Genomic DNA, 18,552 nt, shown 5'->3' on the forward strand with positions numbered 1-18,552 from the left:
ACAACTCCACAGTGGCAAAGCCCCTGGGATTGATGAGATCCGTCCAGAAATGCTCAAGGCTCTGGGTGTGGAGGGGCTGTCCTGGTTGACACGCCTCTTCAACATTGCGTGGAAGTCTGGGACAGTGCCAAAGGAGTGGCAGACCGGGGTGGTGGTCCCCCTTTTTAAAAAGGGGGACCAGAGGGTGTGTGCCAATTATAGGGGTATCACACTTCTCAGCCTCCCTGGTAAAGTCTACTCCAAGGTGCTGGAAAGGAGGGTTCGGCCGATAGTCGAACCTCGGCTTGAAGAGGAACAATGCGGATTCCGTCCTGGTCGTGGAACAACGGACCAGCTCTTCACTCACGCAAGGATCCTGGAGGGAGCCTGGGAGTATGCCCAACCAGTCTACATGTGTTTTGTGGATCTGGAAAAGGCGTATCAGGGCTCGACATTAAGGCTTGTTCACTTGTCCGGGACAAGTGGATTTTTTGTAGGACAAGTGGAAGAGAAATTTACTTGCCCCACTTGACAAGTTAAAACTCAAACAAATCAAAATGCCACTCATTTCCTCAATGTTACAGAATTGAAACAAATACATATTTTACCCCACAATCCCGGGCAGCGGGTCAGCGGCCCGCTAATCTTTAGACCCAGCCCGCTGTTCAGCGCATTCTCCGAAAGCGAAGCAGCATGAAAGCACGGCAAGCTAGCCGGTGTTAGCTTGCTAACTCCACCTTAACGTTACCTCCTCGCCACATCGTTCACAGAAAACAAGCTGAAAACAGAAGTCACTCGTGGCGATAGCAATATGCTTTGTGTGGATGAAGCATTATATACGTTATTATGTGCCACTCATTCCGTTTATGTTACAGATTTTACTTTACCGATTTGAAACAAATACATTAACTAACGTTAGACCCAGCAGCAGCAGGAGAGCGGACCGGCTGGCTCTCTGCCTCGTAACGTTATTGCTGCTCCGCTACTCGTTTGTAGCGGATTAAATATCAGGTAATAATCAACTGTAAAGTAGCTACACCTTTTTAAAGGATCCCTTTAAAAAGTAGCTACACATTTTTAAAGGATCCCTTTGTAAGTGAAATTGTAGAAAGAAAAAAAAAACACGTTGACACCAACATTTAGTGGTAAAATCCATTGTTATGTCTACAAAATTATTTTAGATATAGTATAAGTTCAAGTCACCACTACCTAATTCAAAATATTGAATTAGTATCTCAATATATTGACTCAGTATCTCAGAATATAAACAAAGAATATCAAAGTAATGAGAAACTATAAAATATTGACTTAATCTCAATATATTGGCTTAGTATCGTAATATATTGACTTAGTAACTCAACATATTGGTTCAGTATCTCAATATATTGATATAGTAACTCAGAATATTGACTAAGAATCTCAAAGCAATGAGAACATTCAAAATATTGACTTACAATCTCAATATATTGACTCAATATCTCAAAATATCTCAATATATTGACATAGTAACTTAGAATATGGACTAGCAATCTGAAAGTAATGAGAAACTTTAAAATATTCACTTAGAATCTCAATATATTAACTTCTGCACACCGGTGTGCAAAGTATAACTTTGTATTATGAGTCTGGAGATCCTTTTTTCTTGTTGAAGGGGAAATCTATTCTTGGGACACATTTGTTTCTACTGTTTAAACTGAATTGTATTAATGTTGATAGTGTTTGGATGCTTTCAATGGTTTCTTCAAATTCTGCATTAGCAAAACACAAAAAAAATTATAAAATGATTAATCTTTACCGGGACAAGTGACTTTTGTTCATGGACAAGTGAAACGTAAACGTACTTGTCCGAAGGACAAGTGCCTCCAAAAGTTAATGTCAAGCCCTGCGTATGACCGGGTCCCCCGGGACGCCTCCCTAGGGAGGTGTTCCAGGCACGTCCAGCTGGGAGGAGGACTCGGGGAAGACCCAGGACTAGGTGGAGGGATTATATCTCCAACCTGGCCTGGGAACGCCTCGGGATCCCCCAGTCGGAGCTGGTTAATGTTGCTCGGGAAAGGGAAGTTTGGGGTCCCCTGCTGGAGCTGCTCCCCCCGCGACCCGATACAGGATAAGCGGACGAAGATGGATGGATGGATGGATAGATAGATAGATAGGTGTGTGTGTGTGTGTGTGTGTGTGTGTGTGTGTGTGTGTGTGTGTGTGTGTGTGTGTGTGTGTGTGTGTGTGGATTACCTTGAGTTATTACAGGTTCAAGCTTCCACATTTTCCAAACACACCTACATGATGATTTATACCGTTGCGGTCAATTTGGAAACAACACCTCTGAAAGCTGGTAGCCAAGTTACTTTTGTACAACGGTAGATTTTATTTCGTAATTCAGCAGGAAGTAATATCCAACAGCAGATGACTTCCAATTAGATATTACAATGCTGCAGGTCATCCTTTTTTGACTCTTCAACCCCACACCTTCATCTAGGCTTTTAAGCGTCCCTAGACACACCATTGCTCAACAACCCCACCCGCCCAGCCGTGCACTCACCCACTGAGCCCTCTCTGCTCACCTCAGCTGACCTGGTCTGCCTGCACGCTCAGTCCTCTCAACATCTCTGCTGGAGTGACCTGCTTAGAGAAATCAGCTGAAAAGCTCCACTCAACCAAGCCCCTGCTCCTGCTATGGTAATCTGTTCTGACATTGTATCGGATGACGCACATTAGCACAAATAATAACAGAAGACATCTATATTGAGGTTGGTGTCTTTATAATTATACTGCAGGGCAAGCAGAGGTGAGGAAAATACAATAATAAATATTGCCTGTAATGCCCGGCGCCATGGTAACCTTATACAGTATATTAAAGTAAGGTTTCTGCAATAGGTATGAGTTGGGAGGGGGCTGAACACATTTTATTTTGTTCAGTTAGGTATATAGGCATATAGTGAATCTGTTTATAATTTTGTCAATGAATTACAGATGAGAAAACTGCAGAAAATTCACATATTCACAAGATAGAATTTTTCTTTTAATTCCCACCAGTCTGCGTGTCAGAGAGGATGTAGTTCTGCTGAGAGGGTGAATTATCATAATGTATTCCAAAGAAAAGGCATGGAGAGGGAACACAGAGATCATGGGGACTTTCTCAATGTCTGGCTCCCCAGGCATTTGCCATCGGACACCAGCGTCTTTGTGAAAAGATAATCTCGTCCTATGAAATTATGTGAAATACTGGACCATAAAATCAGTTTCATGCCTGTTATAAAAAGTTAAAATGCTTGGTGAGGCATTCATATAATTGGTCATTAACCTCCACAAGCCCTCCAGAAGCACCATTGTCCTTGCTAACTCCCACTGGTTTTGTCTAATACCAATATTTCACGTTGACATTGGCCAAATATCCTGCATTCCACGCACAAAACCACCACTGTCGCCTTACATATTATAGGAGAAAAGTAGGCACATATTTCTCCCTGGTACAAAAGGATACCACCCTGTTCTTTCTGCTCATTGATAAAAATTAACAAGGGGAATGTTTCCCAGATACAAAGTTATAAAATTGCAAATGACTTTGCCTTGAGTTATTCCAAGAAAGTATGAACTTTGATGAAAGCAGATTTTTTTTGTGAAGATGTCTTTTGTTCTACTCTGGCAACAGGCACACCGCTGTGCTCGAACCCCTGACAAAACAAGTGGGTGGATGTGACTCCTATCATCAGTCAAGGGTATAAATCAAAGAACACACTGCAGCTCTTTGTAACAGCTATATCTGCTTCAAAATTACTCATAAGGCTAACTAGATTCCATGGCAACTTGTTCTCTGACCCTTGAAATGCAGTTGCGACACATTGTAACAGTTATCTTCCTGCAGCATGTGACCTCTTGGGCAGTGTGGGAGACATCAGAGGCAATAAAATCCACCATATATCACTGGCTGATCATGTGTAGGCTAGTGTCTGTTACAAGAATGAGGAAGTAACGACTTGGGTTAAGGGAACAGGCCAGGGCAAAGGGACAATGCCTCAACAGCAAGGTTATATATATCAATGAGCTTTGCACAGGCTTTCATTCGTATAAAGGCAATGCCAATATTTATGTTCAAAAATCTAGATTTAAATTGACATAGTTTGGAGAATTACCTGTGAATCTTTTATATTCAGCAAGCATTTGTATTTAGTTAGACCTATCTCCTTGTTTAGTGTACACAAATCAAAAGAGTTTAACATAATCTAGAGATGAGACCATAGTAGAAACTAGAAAAGGCTATATGAAGGAAATATAAATGCACTTGCTTATAGGGCTGGGACGGTTACCGCTATACCGCAGTAATGCAATACTGCAGTCACGTGACTGCAGTTACGGGTCTGAGCTCATCACTGTCATCACCGCAAAGAAACATTGGCCTGCACGTAGGCATGTTGCGTCTAATGACATGGATTCATTGATTCTAACGACATGGATTGTGTCTGATGACATTGTGTCTTACATGGGATTTAAGGCTTTCTGAACAAAACTTATCATCAAAAGATGGAGCAAATTCGACCTTTCACGAGTTGGGGAGCACAATGTTCAATGACACATAACATTCCATTCGTGTTGACTATTAGGCCTATATGCGAGAGTACCTGTGTAATGGACATTTCTCCATTCTCAGCTGTGGTGGACACATTAACGTTACAGCTGCAGTGTTTACCATTGCACATTAGCCTAGCAGCTAGTGGAGTTTCCTTCTGTATATAGCTTTATCCCGATAAGACGGCAGAGTTGAATTTCAGCCTGCATGCACGTTTTGTAGCCTAAAACAGAGCGGCTTATATTGGTACAGAGAGCAACAGGTTAGCAAACTGCTGAGTCACCCTCTCTGCTCTCTGTCTGCTCAGCTGCTACACAGGCTGCCCTCGGCATTGTCTGCAAACTATTTTATTTATATTTTACTTTATTGACGAAAGAGCTTTCTGAACTGTCTGTGGAATGGATCAACGGAGATGAGAGAAACCATTGTGGCCCTAAATGACAGACAACTCAGTAAAGACTCTCACCTTGAGCTGAAATGGAAACACTGTGCTGCAATCTTTTTATACAGTCTATGGATGCAACATATGTTGTAAGGTTTAAGCAGATGTTTTTTCGGGGGTAACGTCATTCACTTTACTGGCAGTATTGACAATAGATACTTTTTTAATAATTACAGACATTTTTTACCTTTTAGATTTTATGGATATTTAGATTTAGATAAACACACCCTAAATTTCGTTGTACCTTCACAGTGCAATGACAATAAAGGCTATTCTATTCTATAAAGCCAGCGTGTCTTGAGCTACTCTCCGTTACCGCTCGCTCTCCTTGCGCGACCACACGGGCACTGACTTTAGGCACCCTGCCATTCTCGCTCTAAGTTACGCTCCTCTCGTAAGGGGGTTGTGGTATACCGTGATACCGCAGGAATTTCTTGCGTTTCAACCGCGGTAAGAAAAAATCCATACCGTCACAGTCCTACTTGCTTACACTGAAAATCACAGGTGCAAACACTGCAAATAGTTTAATAAAATATCTAGAAATGTTAATTGTTTGCCCTAAAGCAGTTGAACTGAACGATGAAAGCAGGTAAAATTGTAGATGAAGTGGATTGGCAGAGATACTTTAAGCACACTGTAAAAAGTTAAAGTGTGTGTTGGTATGCAAGGAGTGACAGCAGTTGGAATCTCAGTTGCATAATTTGCAGTTGAAGAGCAAATATTAATAACCTTTAATTGCTGGTAACATTTTTGTAAACTGCAATGACACTATACCTTTGGAACGCACTGCTGAGGACAGGCTGTGACAGTGGGTTTGTAAGAAGAGCCTAAAAGAGTGTTTGCCCTTCAAACAAAGCATTTAACATTCGTCACTCCCTATCCCGTTCCATTAGGCCAAAAACTGGCTTTGTTAGAACACACAGGCAATGTGACATAATGTGCACAAGAGATAGATCTCCAAACATTGAAGGTGACACTTTGAATTGGTCGTCATTAAGGTAAGATTGTTCTTGTTCTCTAGTGGGAGAGTTAAAGGTGGCTTACTTCTATAGGAGACAATTTTCACAGTAAATCCCTCCTATTACCTTCCCCTCTACTGAATAACTTAGTTGGCCTTGATAACACAAGCCTGGCACCATATCCCCACTTTCCCTCCATTGCTGACCAATTTTAGCAGGTATATGTTGATTTGTAAAGGGGGTTGGTGAGCAGAAGTGTACCTTTTGTCTCTTCCGGAGAGTGAAGTTCTTCCACAGGAGCAGAGTGAACTGTGTCAGGAGACCCATTACGGCTTATCCTGGCAATATCCTGCCAAAGCGTCGCTATGGCAACTGGCCCACTTAATAAACCCTGGAGGGAATAAAAGGCAGAGTTTGGTTTTAATACAGAGGAGCAATGCATCTTGGGGGAGTGCCACTAATCATTCACTTCCCCAGGCCTTGGGGCTTATGGTGCAGCACCTGTTCGAAGAATTATTATCACCTATACTCAGCAAATCTCAGGACGGGGCAATGTCTCACGTGGAGGTTGTGCAGTTTGCATCTACAGTATAAGAATCTTTATTAAAGACCATGGGGTTGTTATAGTAATGTACTGCCTATAAAACTATTAGGTCAAACCCCCCCCAAAACAGTCTTCCCAAAGGGGGATGAGGCTATGTAAACTGTGTCTCATTAAACACCACTGTTCTACAAATTCTGTCAATTAGTCTTTTTTTTGGTGACCAGAGCAAAATAAAAGACAAAAAACATCATGGACAACTGCCTTACTTTTCATGTGGACAAAAGATTGCTGTTAAATATTTCACTGCAGGTTTTACAAGCCACTGAACACTGATTACACAGATAATAAACAAATAGATCTGCCGTGGCATTTTTACGCTGCTACATCAAGTATGACCTTTATTTTTAACCTCCACAACTGACAGTCTCTGACTACAGTTCATTCAATGGCCCGCCGGGAGGTCCCTTTTATTACTACAACAATGTTAGTTGCTTTTAAGTCCAATTATCCAATTAAGAGTTTTACCAATTTATAGTTGCCATTTAAAATGCGCTCCAGTAAAAATATCCTCTCTGTAAATAAAAGTATCCATGGTTAGGACCATCCATACATGCATGTGATGTATTCTATGTTAAGTCCATGTATTTAACTCAACGCCAAATAATCTACTGTATATAACGTAATGTAAGTGAGTTTTCAAAAAATGTGGAAGTAATTGATAAAATGTTACATTTTGTTAAATTAGTACAGATAGTTGGGGGTAGTTGCAGTTTGACATACATGACATACACTGAATATAATACTCTATATGCAAATATAAATGTGTAATATGTCAAAAGATACACTTAAATGTAAGGGAGGACTTGACTGATTTTTTAAGCATATGGAAAAAATTATAAATGGTATGGTAACGCCTAACAACATACACTAGTTCAGGATATATCAATTGTTACTAACTTGCAAGCAAATATGTAATTTGCTACATTATATAATTAACTTAAAATGTTATTTAATGTATCTTGAAATAAATATATATATATATATATATATATATATTTATTATTTTATTTATTTTTTTCTAGCTTGTTGTGGAGTGAAAGTTTCTTTGTGAGAGCACGTGTATGAGTACAAGTTTGATTATAAACAATTACAAATGCAAGGATGGCTTTTAATTCTTAAAAACATTCAAAGAATAGTTATTGTTATTATTACTTAACTATGTTTCATGTTGCAGAGCACTTCAGCTGATTCTCTGTGGAGACTTTTAAGATTAGAGGATATGTACTAGGGGGGTCAGGTGGGGATGGGCTTTTTAGCCCAAGGGTAGTCCTGACAAATGTGCTACCTTTTAACGCTCCATTTCCTCTTTCTGTACAGGTTCCATCTTCCCTCTGTGTGTTTACATTATTTACTGCTACTCATGGATGTTTTATTTACTGTCATGGGAAAGTTAAGGCTACCTCACCTACAAATGGCAAAATAAGCGCTATAATGGATGCTCAAGGCAATGCAATAATCTATTACAGAATGTTGAGATGTAACTGCTGAAACATAGCATTTGCTGAATAAATCTTTTTTTATTGGCAATGCTAATTTGTACTGTTCATCAAATATGATGTCAAGATATCAAATTCTACGTTTTTGACATTTACCAGAGATTGCTGTAGGTTGAATGTACTGTCAATACACCACCTCCACCACAGTGGTTTTTCTTGTAGTGTACTATACACTAGTAAATGCATGAATACTCAACTCCATCAAACGCTTGTATAATTGAGTATGTGCTGCATTGCTTTGCACAGCTTTCAAGGCTCGTCTTTTGAAACATGTAATGCGCAAGAGACTGACTGCTTGGTACCACCTCCACTCTGAAATCACGTCAAGCATGAAGGGTAAACAACATCTCTAAGGATATACTCAACCCATACGTCAAAAATGTGTGTGCATGAGTTGTGTTGGTATCTGAGAAAAGAGGTGTGTGTGTGTGTGTGTGTGTGTGTGTGTGTGTGTGTGTGTGTGTGTGTACACTTTTTCAATTCCACAGCTAAAGAACAGATAACAAGTAACAAGAGAGGGTATGATTGGAATTTGAATTGCAGCCGCAGTATTACAACATAACACAATGAAAACAATACTCCAGAGAATAAAAACCATACACTGTGAAGAGTGCTTTCCAGATCATCATTTTAATCTACGACTAGGAGCACAAAGAGCAATTGAAGTAGGTTCATTTCGCCACTTTCTGGACTTTTTTTCCCACAAGAGTGTGGCCATCAGGCGCTGGCATCAGCTTTTCACGCTATCATTAGTTCCAAAGAAAGCCTCAAAATAGGAGCATGGAAGGGAGAAAGGGAGAGAATGTAGCGATACAAAAAAAAAATGAAAGCAAAGTATTGAGAGGATATAAGTGCTGATGCATGCCTGGCGTTTGGGGACCAGGGGCAGCAAAGTGCATTATTTCAGCCCCCAGGATGATCGAAAGAGTACACACATATTTGTCATACAGCATGAGAGCAGAGGACGGCAGAGTGTGTCTGAGACATCAGTTACAAGGGTCCGCTATAGCCTTCTGAAGTGTATAACTGTCCCTGTGCTCCTTCATTTAATCGGTCTTTTTTCTCCATCTATTCTCTACCACATGCTGCTGTACAACCACAAACACCAGCAAGTCATGCTGTACTCTGTGAGAAAGTAGGGTCAAGGAGATACTTATGGTATTTGTTTTAATTACAGGTAAAACATTATGATAAAGTTATTGTTTTACAAGTGAGCACTTGTTTTTGTTTTTTTTATTTAATGGCTGTACAACTTAATCATCAGCATGAGCTGATCATGCAGCTTTAGTTCATTGTTCAACAATAATCAGAACTGATTACAATTTCAAAAAAGAATAATTAGCCTTAACTGAGGTATTGTGAATTATAGAGCAGGGCTCTAGAGTGCGACCAATTTGGTCAATGGTAAAGGAAACCCTGTCTTTTAATCACAATCTGTTTTAATAAAAGAGCTTGTAAAAAGTGGCTTTGACTTAAAACTGAACATTTAGCCCACTTTGTAAAAAAATACAGAGCTATATATCGTGTATCGCCATTCAGCGCTAATGGCGACGCAAGGAAAAATTTGGGTGCACCTAAATTTTGTGCTGGTGCACCTAAATAAAAAAGTTAGGTGCACCAGTGCAACCAGGCAAAAAGTTAGTCTGGAGCCCTGTAAAGTATAATAGCGTGCAAACGAGCCTTAAAACTGATACCTTTAGTTGGTTTGAATTAGAAAATTGCAAAAAATTTATAACTTTCAAGAAAATTTGGTGTGCAGAGGAAACAAAGAGAAAAACAATGTCTAAAACATTGTTCAATGATAAAAATTGATTTTCTGTAGCTATTGTATGAAACACAGCAGCTCACTATAGCCCACTGTCAGTTCACTTTTAATAGCAACAGAAATTATATAAATATAGTAAACAGAGTATAAAAATGGCAAACACAAAGATATAATGAAAATATTTTTGATTGATATAGGAATGCTACATGGATAAATTCTAGGTGGATACAATCAATTATAACAGTGACCCAGTTTCATGGCTAAATCAAATATCTAAACATCTATAGAAACGTTTAAATCCACTTCTCTCTCCATCGATTCTTAAAAAAAAATTTGGCTGGGGCGACCTCTACCTCACCTAGGAGAGTGTGCGCCCCATAGGCTGAGGCCAAGGCAGCGGCCACGGGATTCGACCCGTGGCCCTTTGCTGCGTGTCGTCTATCCTCTCTCTCCCCTTTCCTGTCTTCAAGCTATCCTGTCAATTAAAGGCCATAAAAGCCCAAAAAAATATCTTTAAAAAAAATGTATACAAAAAAATGTGGCTAAGTGCACAGCTTCCGTTTATTGCATTGAGAGTATGAGAATCACAGACCCATTGGCCCTGGATACTCAAGCTGCACATTTCTCCAGTATTGATGTCTCTAGTTCAAGAATGGTGATGTAACTCTACCTGCAACGTTGACCAGTGGAACATCTCATAATGTGAATGCACATTGTGCTGAATATTGTAAAGGAATGTTTTTTATATGGTAATAAACTATATTCTAAAGTGTGATTAAACCTCTGGTTTCTTCCGTCTTTAGTCAGGATGCACTTTGAATGGGCAGTATCAACAACAACATTTATATTATATATTGTAAATAAGTAAGTAAATATCGATCGAAATGGAAAAATATATCGTGATCACATTTTTGCCATATCACCCAGCCCTAATCTGCACTATCAACAGCCAGTAGTAGCTGCACTAATCTCCTTTGCAGCTCTACATGACTTTAGGTGCGATACTAAACCTTACTTATATTGTCTATCAGCACTTTGTTCTCTCTGGGGCACCTCTGTTCCCTGGCCCTGTGCCAGCTCTGCCAAGCTGACAGGGAAGAGTTTACTGACCCACAGATGGATCTTGGTCACCTTTTAGACCCTAACACTGAATTCTTAGCAATAGACTGTGAAGTCCTTCTGGAATACAGTACTTTGTTTTGGAGGAAGTTCATCTCATATCTCAGCCTTATTCCCACTATCCACAGGCTTACACAGCAGCAATGCTGCTTACACAATGTTAAATATGATGAATTATCTAATGATCTGACACAGTAAATAAAAAGCCCCTCCAGACCTTTGCTCTTATGCTGAACTTCCTCATGGGAGAGCATATTGAGAGCTTACAATAATTAGAGATTTCTCTCAATTGTGCCCAACTTAAACATTTATTATTTTAAAATTATTTTTTATTGCACATTTTAAACTCATCAGTGTCCACATCAACAAATAAACAAACGCACATCAAAAGCAGTTTAGTGTTGTGCATTGTTAAAAAAAATATTACACACCTATTTATTTACTTGGTACACTGACACATAGACCTAAGTATTGACAACAAATCTGTGAGTGCATCCACATGATGCAAGCCTTCAGTGATCGAGCACCACCCCCACCCCTTCTCCGCACAGTTGCTAGTAGCTAAGGAGGATATGGAGGATTAAAAAAACATGGATTCGTCAGAAGAGGTAATTATCTTGTAATTGTTATGTCCTCTTCGTCTCCAAAGCTGAACACTGCTGTTGTCCTTTCTCAGCGGTGACGTATAACGCGTCACTCAAGCTTCTGCGCGTGAAAGTCACCGAAGGCACCATTTTGTAAACATAGCCGTACTTAGAAATACAGAGAGAGTTTTGTTTAACTAGCTTTGTATCAACTCATTTGGCAATGGCTTGAATGTAGGGCTGTCCCAAACGATTATTTTTTAAACAATTAATCGAGCGTTTTCGATTAGTCGACTAATCTAACGGTTCATTTTTCAATTAGCGATTATTTTCCCAATGCTCAATTATTAACAATTTACACAAAACAAATTTCAATAAGCTTCAAATCTCTATTTATTAAAATTGTGTAACACTGCACTGTTCAAGTGGGTCAAGTTTGGGCTCGGACAGAGAATCTAAAAACTCTACTTGGGAGGGAAAGGGACAAAAAGGTGAGCAGAACAATTTGTGTCGACGCATTTACGTAATCGATTACGGAATCATCCCAGCCCTACTAGCTTTTTTCAGTTGGGTCGAACATTGGGAGAGTTAGCCTAGAGTAGCGTTATCTGCTGAATAGCTTAGCGCAGGGTCTAATGGACCCACGTTTGTATCTCGTAAATGACCCCACTAATAATGCCAGAAATGATACCAAACTTCTACAGTAGTACATATAGGTTATGTACTCATAAAACAATGGATTGGAAAGTTTATAAGTACACCAGAAGTTTATGTAAATAACACTTGTCTGTTGGCTTCTCGTCTCTGCTGCTGCTGTTGCTACTGAGTGCCTAGGGCCGTCTACAAATTACAACACCGAAAAGAGATACAACAAAAATATTTATTAATTTAATGATTAAATAAGGTAATGTCTCCAAACTTAACTCAATTATAAATTGTCTCCTGCTAGTCATACTACAGAACTTACTTTAAAAAAAAAAGTTAAATTAATAAATATTTTTGTTGTATCTCTTTTCAGTGTTGTAATTTGTAGACGTCCCTAAGCACTCGTCTTACTGCCGGCAGCAGCAGCAACAACAACAACAGCAGAGAGCAGAAGCCAGCAGGCAAGTGTTATTTACATAAACTTCTGGTGTACTTACAAACTTTCCAATCCATTGTTTTATGAGTACATAACCTATTTGTACTAGTGTAGAAGTTTGGTATCATTTCGGGCATTATTAGTGGTGTCATTTACGAGATACAAACCTGGGTCCATTAGCCCCTGCGCTAAGCTATTCAGCTGATAACGCCACTCTACGCTAACTCTCCCAATGTCCGACCCAGGTGAAAAAAAGCTTCTGGGGGGGGTGTTTGGCTCGAGGTCATGGTCAGAGGACCCTAGGATGAAATTACTCCGAACCATCACTTTAATATGAAATAGTTGCGCACTATAACTTTAAGAGAACACTGTGGGGAATATGCTGCTGCACACTGGTGTTAGAATCCCTGACATTGTGTGTAATAAAGTGAAATGACTCAGGGAAAAAGTATTGATCACACTTGCTCAAATGTTTTTAATACTTAGTAGAAAAACCTTTGTTGGTAATGACAGCTTCAAGATGCCTCCTTTCTGACAAAACTAGTCGCACACATTGCTCAGATTTTTGCCCATTCTTCCAAACAAATGGTCTTTAAATCTTGAAGGTTCCGGGGGCATCTTCTATGAACTCTGATCTTCAGTTCTTTCCAGAGGTTTTCATTTGGATTCAAGTCAGGTGATTGACTGGGCCATTCTATTTTTCTTTCTCTGAAACCAATTGAGTTTCCTTGGCTGTGTTTGGAATCATTGTCTTGCTAAAATGTCCACCCTCGTTTCATCTTCAGCATCCTGGTGGATGGCAGCAGATTCTTATCAAGAATGTCACAGCACATTTCTCCATTCATCCTTCCTTCAATTATATGAAGTCTGCCAGTGCCAGATGCTGAAAAACAGCCCCACACCATGATGCTCCCACCTCCAAACTTCACTATTGATATGGGGTTTTTAGGGTGATGTGCAGTGCCATTTCTCCTCCAAACATCGTGTATGCCATGACAGCCAAAGAGTTCAATTTCAGTCTCATCTGACCAGATTATATTCTCCCAGTATGTCCCTGGCTTGTCCAGATGTTATGCAGCAAACTTTAAGCAAGCTTCCACATGCCTTTTCTTGAGCAGTGGTGTCTTGCGTGGTGTGCGTGCATAGAGGCCATGGCGGTTGAGTGCGTTACTAATTTTTTTTTGTGAAACAACTGTACCTGCTTCTTCCAGGTCTTTCTGAAGATCTCCGCAAGTGGTCCTTGGTTCTTCAACAACTCTTCTAAGTATTCTATGGACTCATCTGTCAGAAATCTAGCGAGGAGCACCCGGTCGTGGCCAGTTAATGGTGAAATTATGTTCTTTCCACTTCCGGATAATGGCCCCAACAGTGCTCACTGGAACTTTCAGAAGTTTAGATATTTGTCTGTAACCAATGCCATCCGTATGTTTTTCTACAATAAGCTTGCAAAGGTCTTGGGACAGCTCTTTGCTTTTACCCATCATGAAATGCTTCTTGAGTGACACGTTGGTAATGGGAATCCTTTTTATAGGCCATCAATTAAGACTAATCCAGTTGATATTAATTTGCACTAATAGGGGGGCAGGATTGCTTCTTAAATACTGACAGATTTCAGCTGGTTTATTGGCTTCCCATGTCTTATTACACCCCTTTTTTCTTCATGTGTTCAATATCTATTCCCATTATCATTCCACTTTATTTCACATAACTTTTGTCATGGACATACATGTTTTGATTTCATTCCAATAGCCCCATCGGAAATATATTTACTGGGAAAAACATTGACGCGTTCAATACTTATTTTCCCCACTGTAAGTACATAATGAGTAAAGCGTGTGTATGCCACATACTGTATTGAAGCACAAACCAAAAAAGCATAACTGTGGTTAAATTCAGGTAGTGGCAACCAGTATCTAGAATTAGCATCGCTAAAATGTACAAGTGTGTTTCTACTTCTGTCACTAATTCAACCTTTTTGCACCAAATACATTTAATCACAGAGACTTTAAGCTGTGTGTTGGAGTCTGTCAAAATGATATTGCTGTTATTAAGTCAGTCAGTACAGGTAATTAGTTTTAAGAGAAGTAATATACCTAAGCTCTGGTAAATGTTTCATGTGGCAACCTGTCAATCACTTTTAGCAGCTAATTACTCATTCATTAGAAACAAATGAAAATGAGAAATAAAAAAATTATAGGATACATGTTAGCACTTAATGAATCATTAAGACATGTCATTCAAGAAGAAATCATCTTGCACACACAGTATACAGTACAAAGGTGGCTCTACCTCTTTACAACTTTTTATATCCGTCAAGACTCAGTGTAAATCATTAGCATTGGTGTAATGTTGCTCAGCATGGGCTAAAGTCCACCATCCTTCCCCTTGTGACTCAGCAAACAAGCTGGTAGAATATGAGCATGTACAAAATTCATGATATGTAGTCAACTATAACAAAACGCTAACAATTGGGAACTCTGTGTTCTCCTGTTATCGTGAAAGGTATCCACTGGAATCATTTAATTCCGTCTTACCTTCTTTATTTCTATTTCAAAAGCAGATGGTCTGGAGGCCAGTTTAACTTCAAATAAGATAAGCGGTTCTCACGGCACTATATTTGATCCACTACCGACAAGACAGACGGAGGAAAACAGAGACAAGTGTATAGAGACCCGGGCCTGAGCCTGAGCTAGCCTCAGGAGTAGAGAGCAAGCTCTGATAACAACAACAGAAGCGAGGCAGCATCACAGGAGGTTTCAACACAAAACATGTGTCCTGTTAGAGAAAACAAACTGTCAAAAACAACCTACCTCCAAGCAGTTAGGATCGCACCCATCAGCACATCTAAGGGACTAAAAATGGATTTGACCAGTTTTAACTGCTGGCTCTTATGAGTCATGCAAAAAGCCACACTTTTATCATCTCTTTTCCTCTCTCTCTCTCTCTCTCCCTCCCTCACACACACCTACACCCTGCCTACCTCTCATGTTGCTACCCTCTTTTACCCTAGAGTCATAAAGTATGCAAATGACCTCTGCTGATTGTCGCCACAGTAATACCACAGCCAAGAAGCACACAGGTGGTGTGCATTGCACAGCATGTTCCCTTAAGCTTAGCCCTGTAGCAGAGCACATATGTCTGCTTCTGGTAGTCTTGTCTGAGTCCCCTGATGAGATGAGGAGGGTGAACAGGAGCATTGCTCTACATTTCACAGGCCTTGTTTTTGCATTCATGGGCTGTGTAAGTTTGTCTCCCAGGGTCTCTTACATTAAACTTCGAAATTGAGTCACCTGTTGACTTAGTACAAATTATTCATGAGCTAATTAGTCCTTTTTCTTTTATATAAGTGAAGCGTCAGTTGAAGAGGTTCAAAGACCTGATGGGATCATGGGAAGTGTATTTATTTACTGTGAGACAGAGCCAAACTGTAGATGTTGATGGTGTTGTTGATGATCAACTGAATGTGTCACATGTGGGGGAGCAGCTAAGTGCAGTGACTGTTGGGTTTTATAGCAACTATATCATTTGGTAACAAGGGGGCTAAGAGTTTATTATGCTAGGTGATAAAGAATAATACCAAAGCTGCACAGTGAGGACATAATTATGCAGATGAGATGGGGGGAAACAGGGAAAAAACAGGCATGCCTCACATTAGATATTTCTGAGTTCATTAGTATGTTATTCATTAGTAAGTCTTACTTTTTCTCCTTCAGACCAAAGCTAAAAAGGGCTACAACATAAAGTTCTGCAATTAATTATTCACATTAAAAAACATATTGTATTAGCATTCCATGTGAAGATGCGTTTTGAAATACCAATTCAAATTTTGACAATTACTAAACAAGATTTGAAAATTGCAGCCAGATCTTGAAATAACAGTACAGTGTGCCAATCAATAACTTTGATTGTGATCAAACTCTCTCCATGCCCTTAACAAACTTCAAGAGAAAACTTGTTTCCCTCACAATCACTTAAGGGTTACTGTGACTTGTTCATGAGGTGTAGGTCCATACTCTCAATTAGTTACACACCCTCACACTCATCGAACCTAGGTGAAACCTCAACTGCCCACAAGTAATTGCTTCGACTAATGAAGTGCTGCCGCTCGACAGTGCTAGCGAGGTGGAGTACACCTGCTGTTCCCAGGTCAGTAAACCTTGTATTAGTCTAGCCATACTAATGAAAAACAAGGTGCACATTTCCAACAGCACTACCTTGTAATTTGTTTCTTGCATACCTTAAGGAACAAATGATAATGGGAACACAACCTGAACCTGGTAAGAAAGCATGAGCACAGACTGAGGAGCTGGATGAGCATACAGTAAAGTAAAGCAAATTAGTGAAAAGGCCATGATGAAAGCAAGCACTCAGTGTAGAGACTAATGAATTGAAAGGTTACCATCTCGGACTAGCTCAACATCGGTACATAATTTACTGTCTTTGGGACGTCTGCGTAGAATAATTGGCACATTATTTCATTATTCCGAAGAGGAAACATGATATACATAATACTGGATCAAGCATTCCTGTAGACTAGATGCATAGTAAAATGATCCGGGGCATTTGGATCAATCTATTTATCGACTCAAAAAAGTGAATTAATAAAATAAGGCAGGGAGAAAAGTTGTCTCAAACCACCTTGTTCTCCATTGTACTTTAATCACACCTTAAACACCATCTCGCCAAATTCTTCTCAAATCATTATAGAGCAAAACAAATTTTTTTTTAGCTAGCTAGCTAGCTAGCACAGACTCTTGGTTTCTTTCTGCCCATACTTTCTACAATTTCTCTCTCCCTGTTGATGAGGTGAGAAGTATCACACAGGTGCTTGTTAACCATGCTCAGACAGACTGGACAGCTGATGGACACTGGGCAGGGATAAACATGCAACAGCACTACAGAGGTCAGAGGCATTTTGGCTTTCGATTGTGTTATGTCTTCCTCTGAGCAGGTGAAGAGTTGTCCTAGGGAAAGGAAAACCAGAAAAGTTGAGGAAAACAAATAACAGCCTTCCTCGACAGATGTTGATGCCTTTTCCTGACTGCTGGCCATGGCAACAATTGGGTTTGTTTTGATTTGAGCCAGCATAGCCCACACAGACTGTGCAGAGGCAGAGCACTTTTTTCTTTTTCAACTTATGTAGTCTATTTTGACATCGCCACCGTATTGACTGCAGTGAGAACATGGTGTGAGAAAAACAACACCTTGAAATTTGGACTCACAAGGCCATTCGTTTCAAGCAGAAGAATGGTTCCATTACTTCTTTGCCAATTCTATAAGATTCCAAAGATAAATTTGGTCAATTTCTTTTGGATACAATATGAGCAAAAATAAAAGCATAATATTCCACATTCAAGGTTGATCAAGATGGAGATACCGGTACTGGTATTTACTTAGAACATTTTGTTATTTATTTAGAACATTGAACACTCCACACAAAATAAAACTGCTCCATTTAGCGCTCTCAGGTACTGAAATTTGGCGCCGTTTGACATTAACATGAATTGGTCCTCTGTAGTACCGATGTAATACGGTTGCGGTCACTGCACTAGTTGCTCCTACCGGTTGGTCTGTTCATCTACACCAGGGGTCGGCAACCTTGGGCACGCGGGACCTTAACCAATGGCACGCTGGCAATATGTGTGCAAGAGAGTCATTGATGTGTTGAAATCATGGTTGAAATGCTGAAGCACTCTCTCATCCGCATGCCAAATTACAACGTTCACAGTTGCCGACCTCATAGGTGCCGATACCGTGGGTGCTCCGGAGCTTGAGCACCCACGAAAAATACTGAGCACCCACGTGTGCCAGACTGCCAGTTCATTTTTATATTAATTTAATATTAAACATTGCAGGTGGTGCTAAGTGGAGCGTCTGTCATAGTGTGATTGGTCATGTCGGTGGCATTGATTTATAATTTCCCCCGAAGCTGATTAAACTTCTCATCTCCAATCCTATC

The 18,552-nt window shown here is 39.9% G+C and overlaps 1 protein-coding gene across 8 annotated transcripts in view; it reads right to left on the minus strand.

Moving 5' to 3' along the window:
- Positions 1–18,552, minus strand: part of LOC114546160 (ATP-binding cassette sub-family A member 1) — a 206,636-nt gene that overhangs the window by 153,967 nt on the left and 34,117 nt on the right. For 4 of the 8 annotated variants that reach the window (XM_028564839.1, XM_028564840.1, XM_028564843.1 and 1 more), the window contains one exon: positions 6,206–6,335. In XM_028564839.1, the coding sequence (XP_028420640.1) occupies positions 6,206–6,271 (66 nt within the window). In that variant the 5' untranslated portion in view covers positions 6,272–6,335. Of the gene's footprint in view, positions 1–2,518; positions 2,622–6,205; positions 6,336–15,127; positions 15,263–15,403; positions 15,491–18,552 lie in introns of those variants that run through there. The other 4 variants (XM_028564841.1, XM_028564842.1, XM_028564844.1 and 1 more) reach the window with 4 other exon arrangements.

The sequence above is a fragment of the Perca flavescens genome, chromosome 19 (assembly GCF_004354835.1).
Source record: "Perca flavescens isolate YP-PL-M2 chromosome 19, PFLA_1.0, whole genome shotgun sequence".
Lineage (NCBI taxonomy): Eukaryota > Metazoa > Chordata > Actinopteri > Perciformes > Percidae > Perca > Perca flavescens.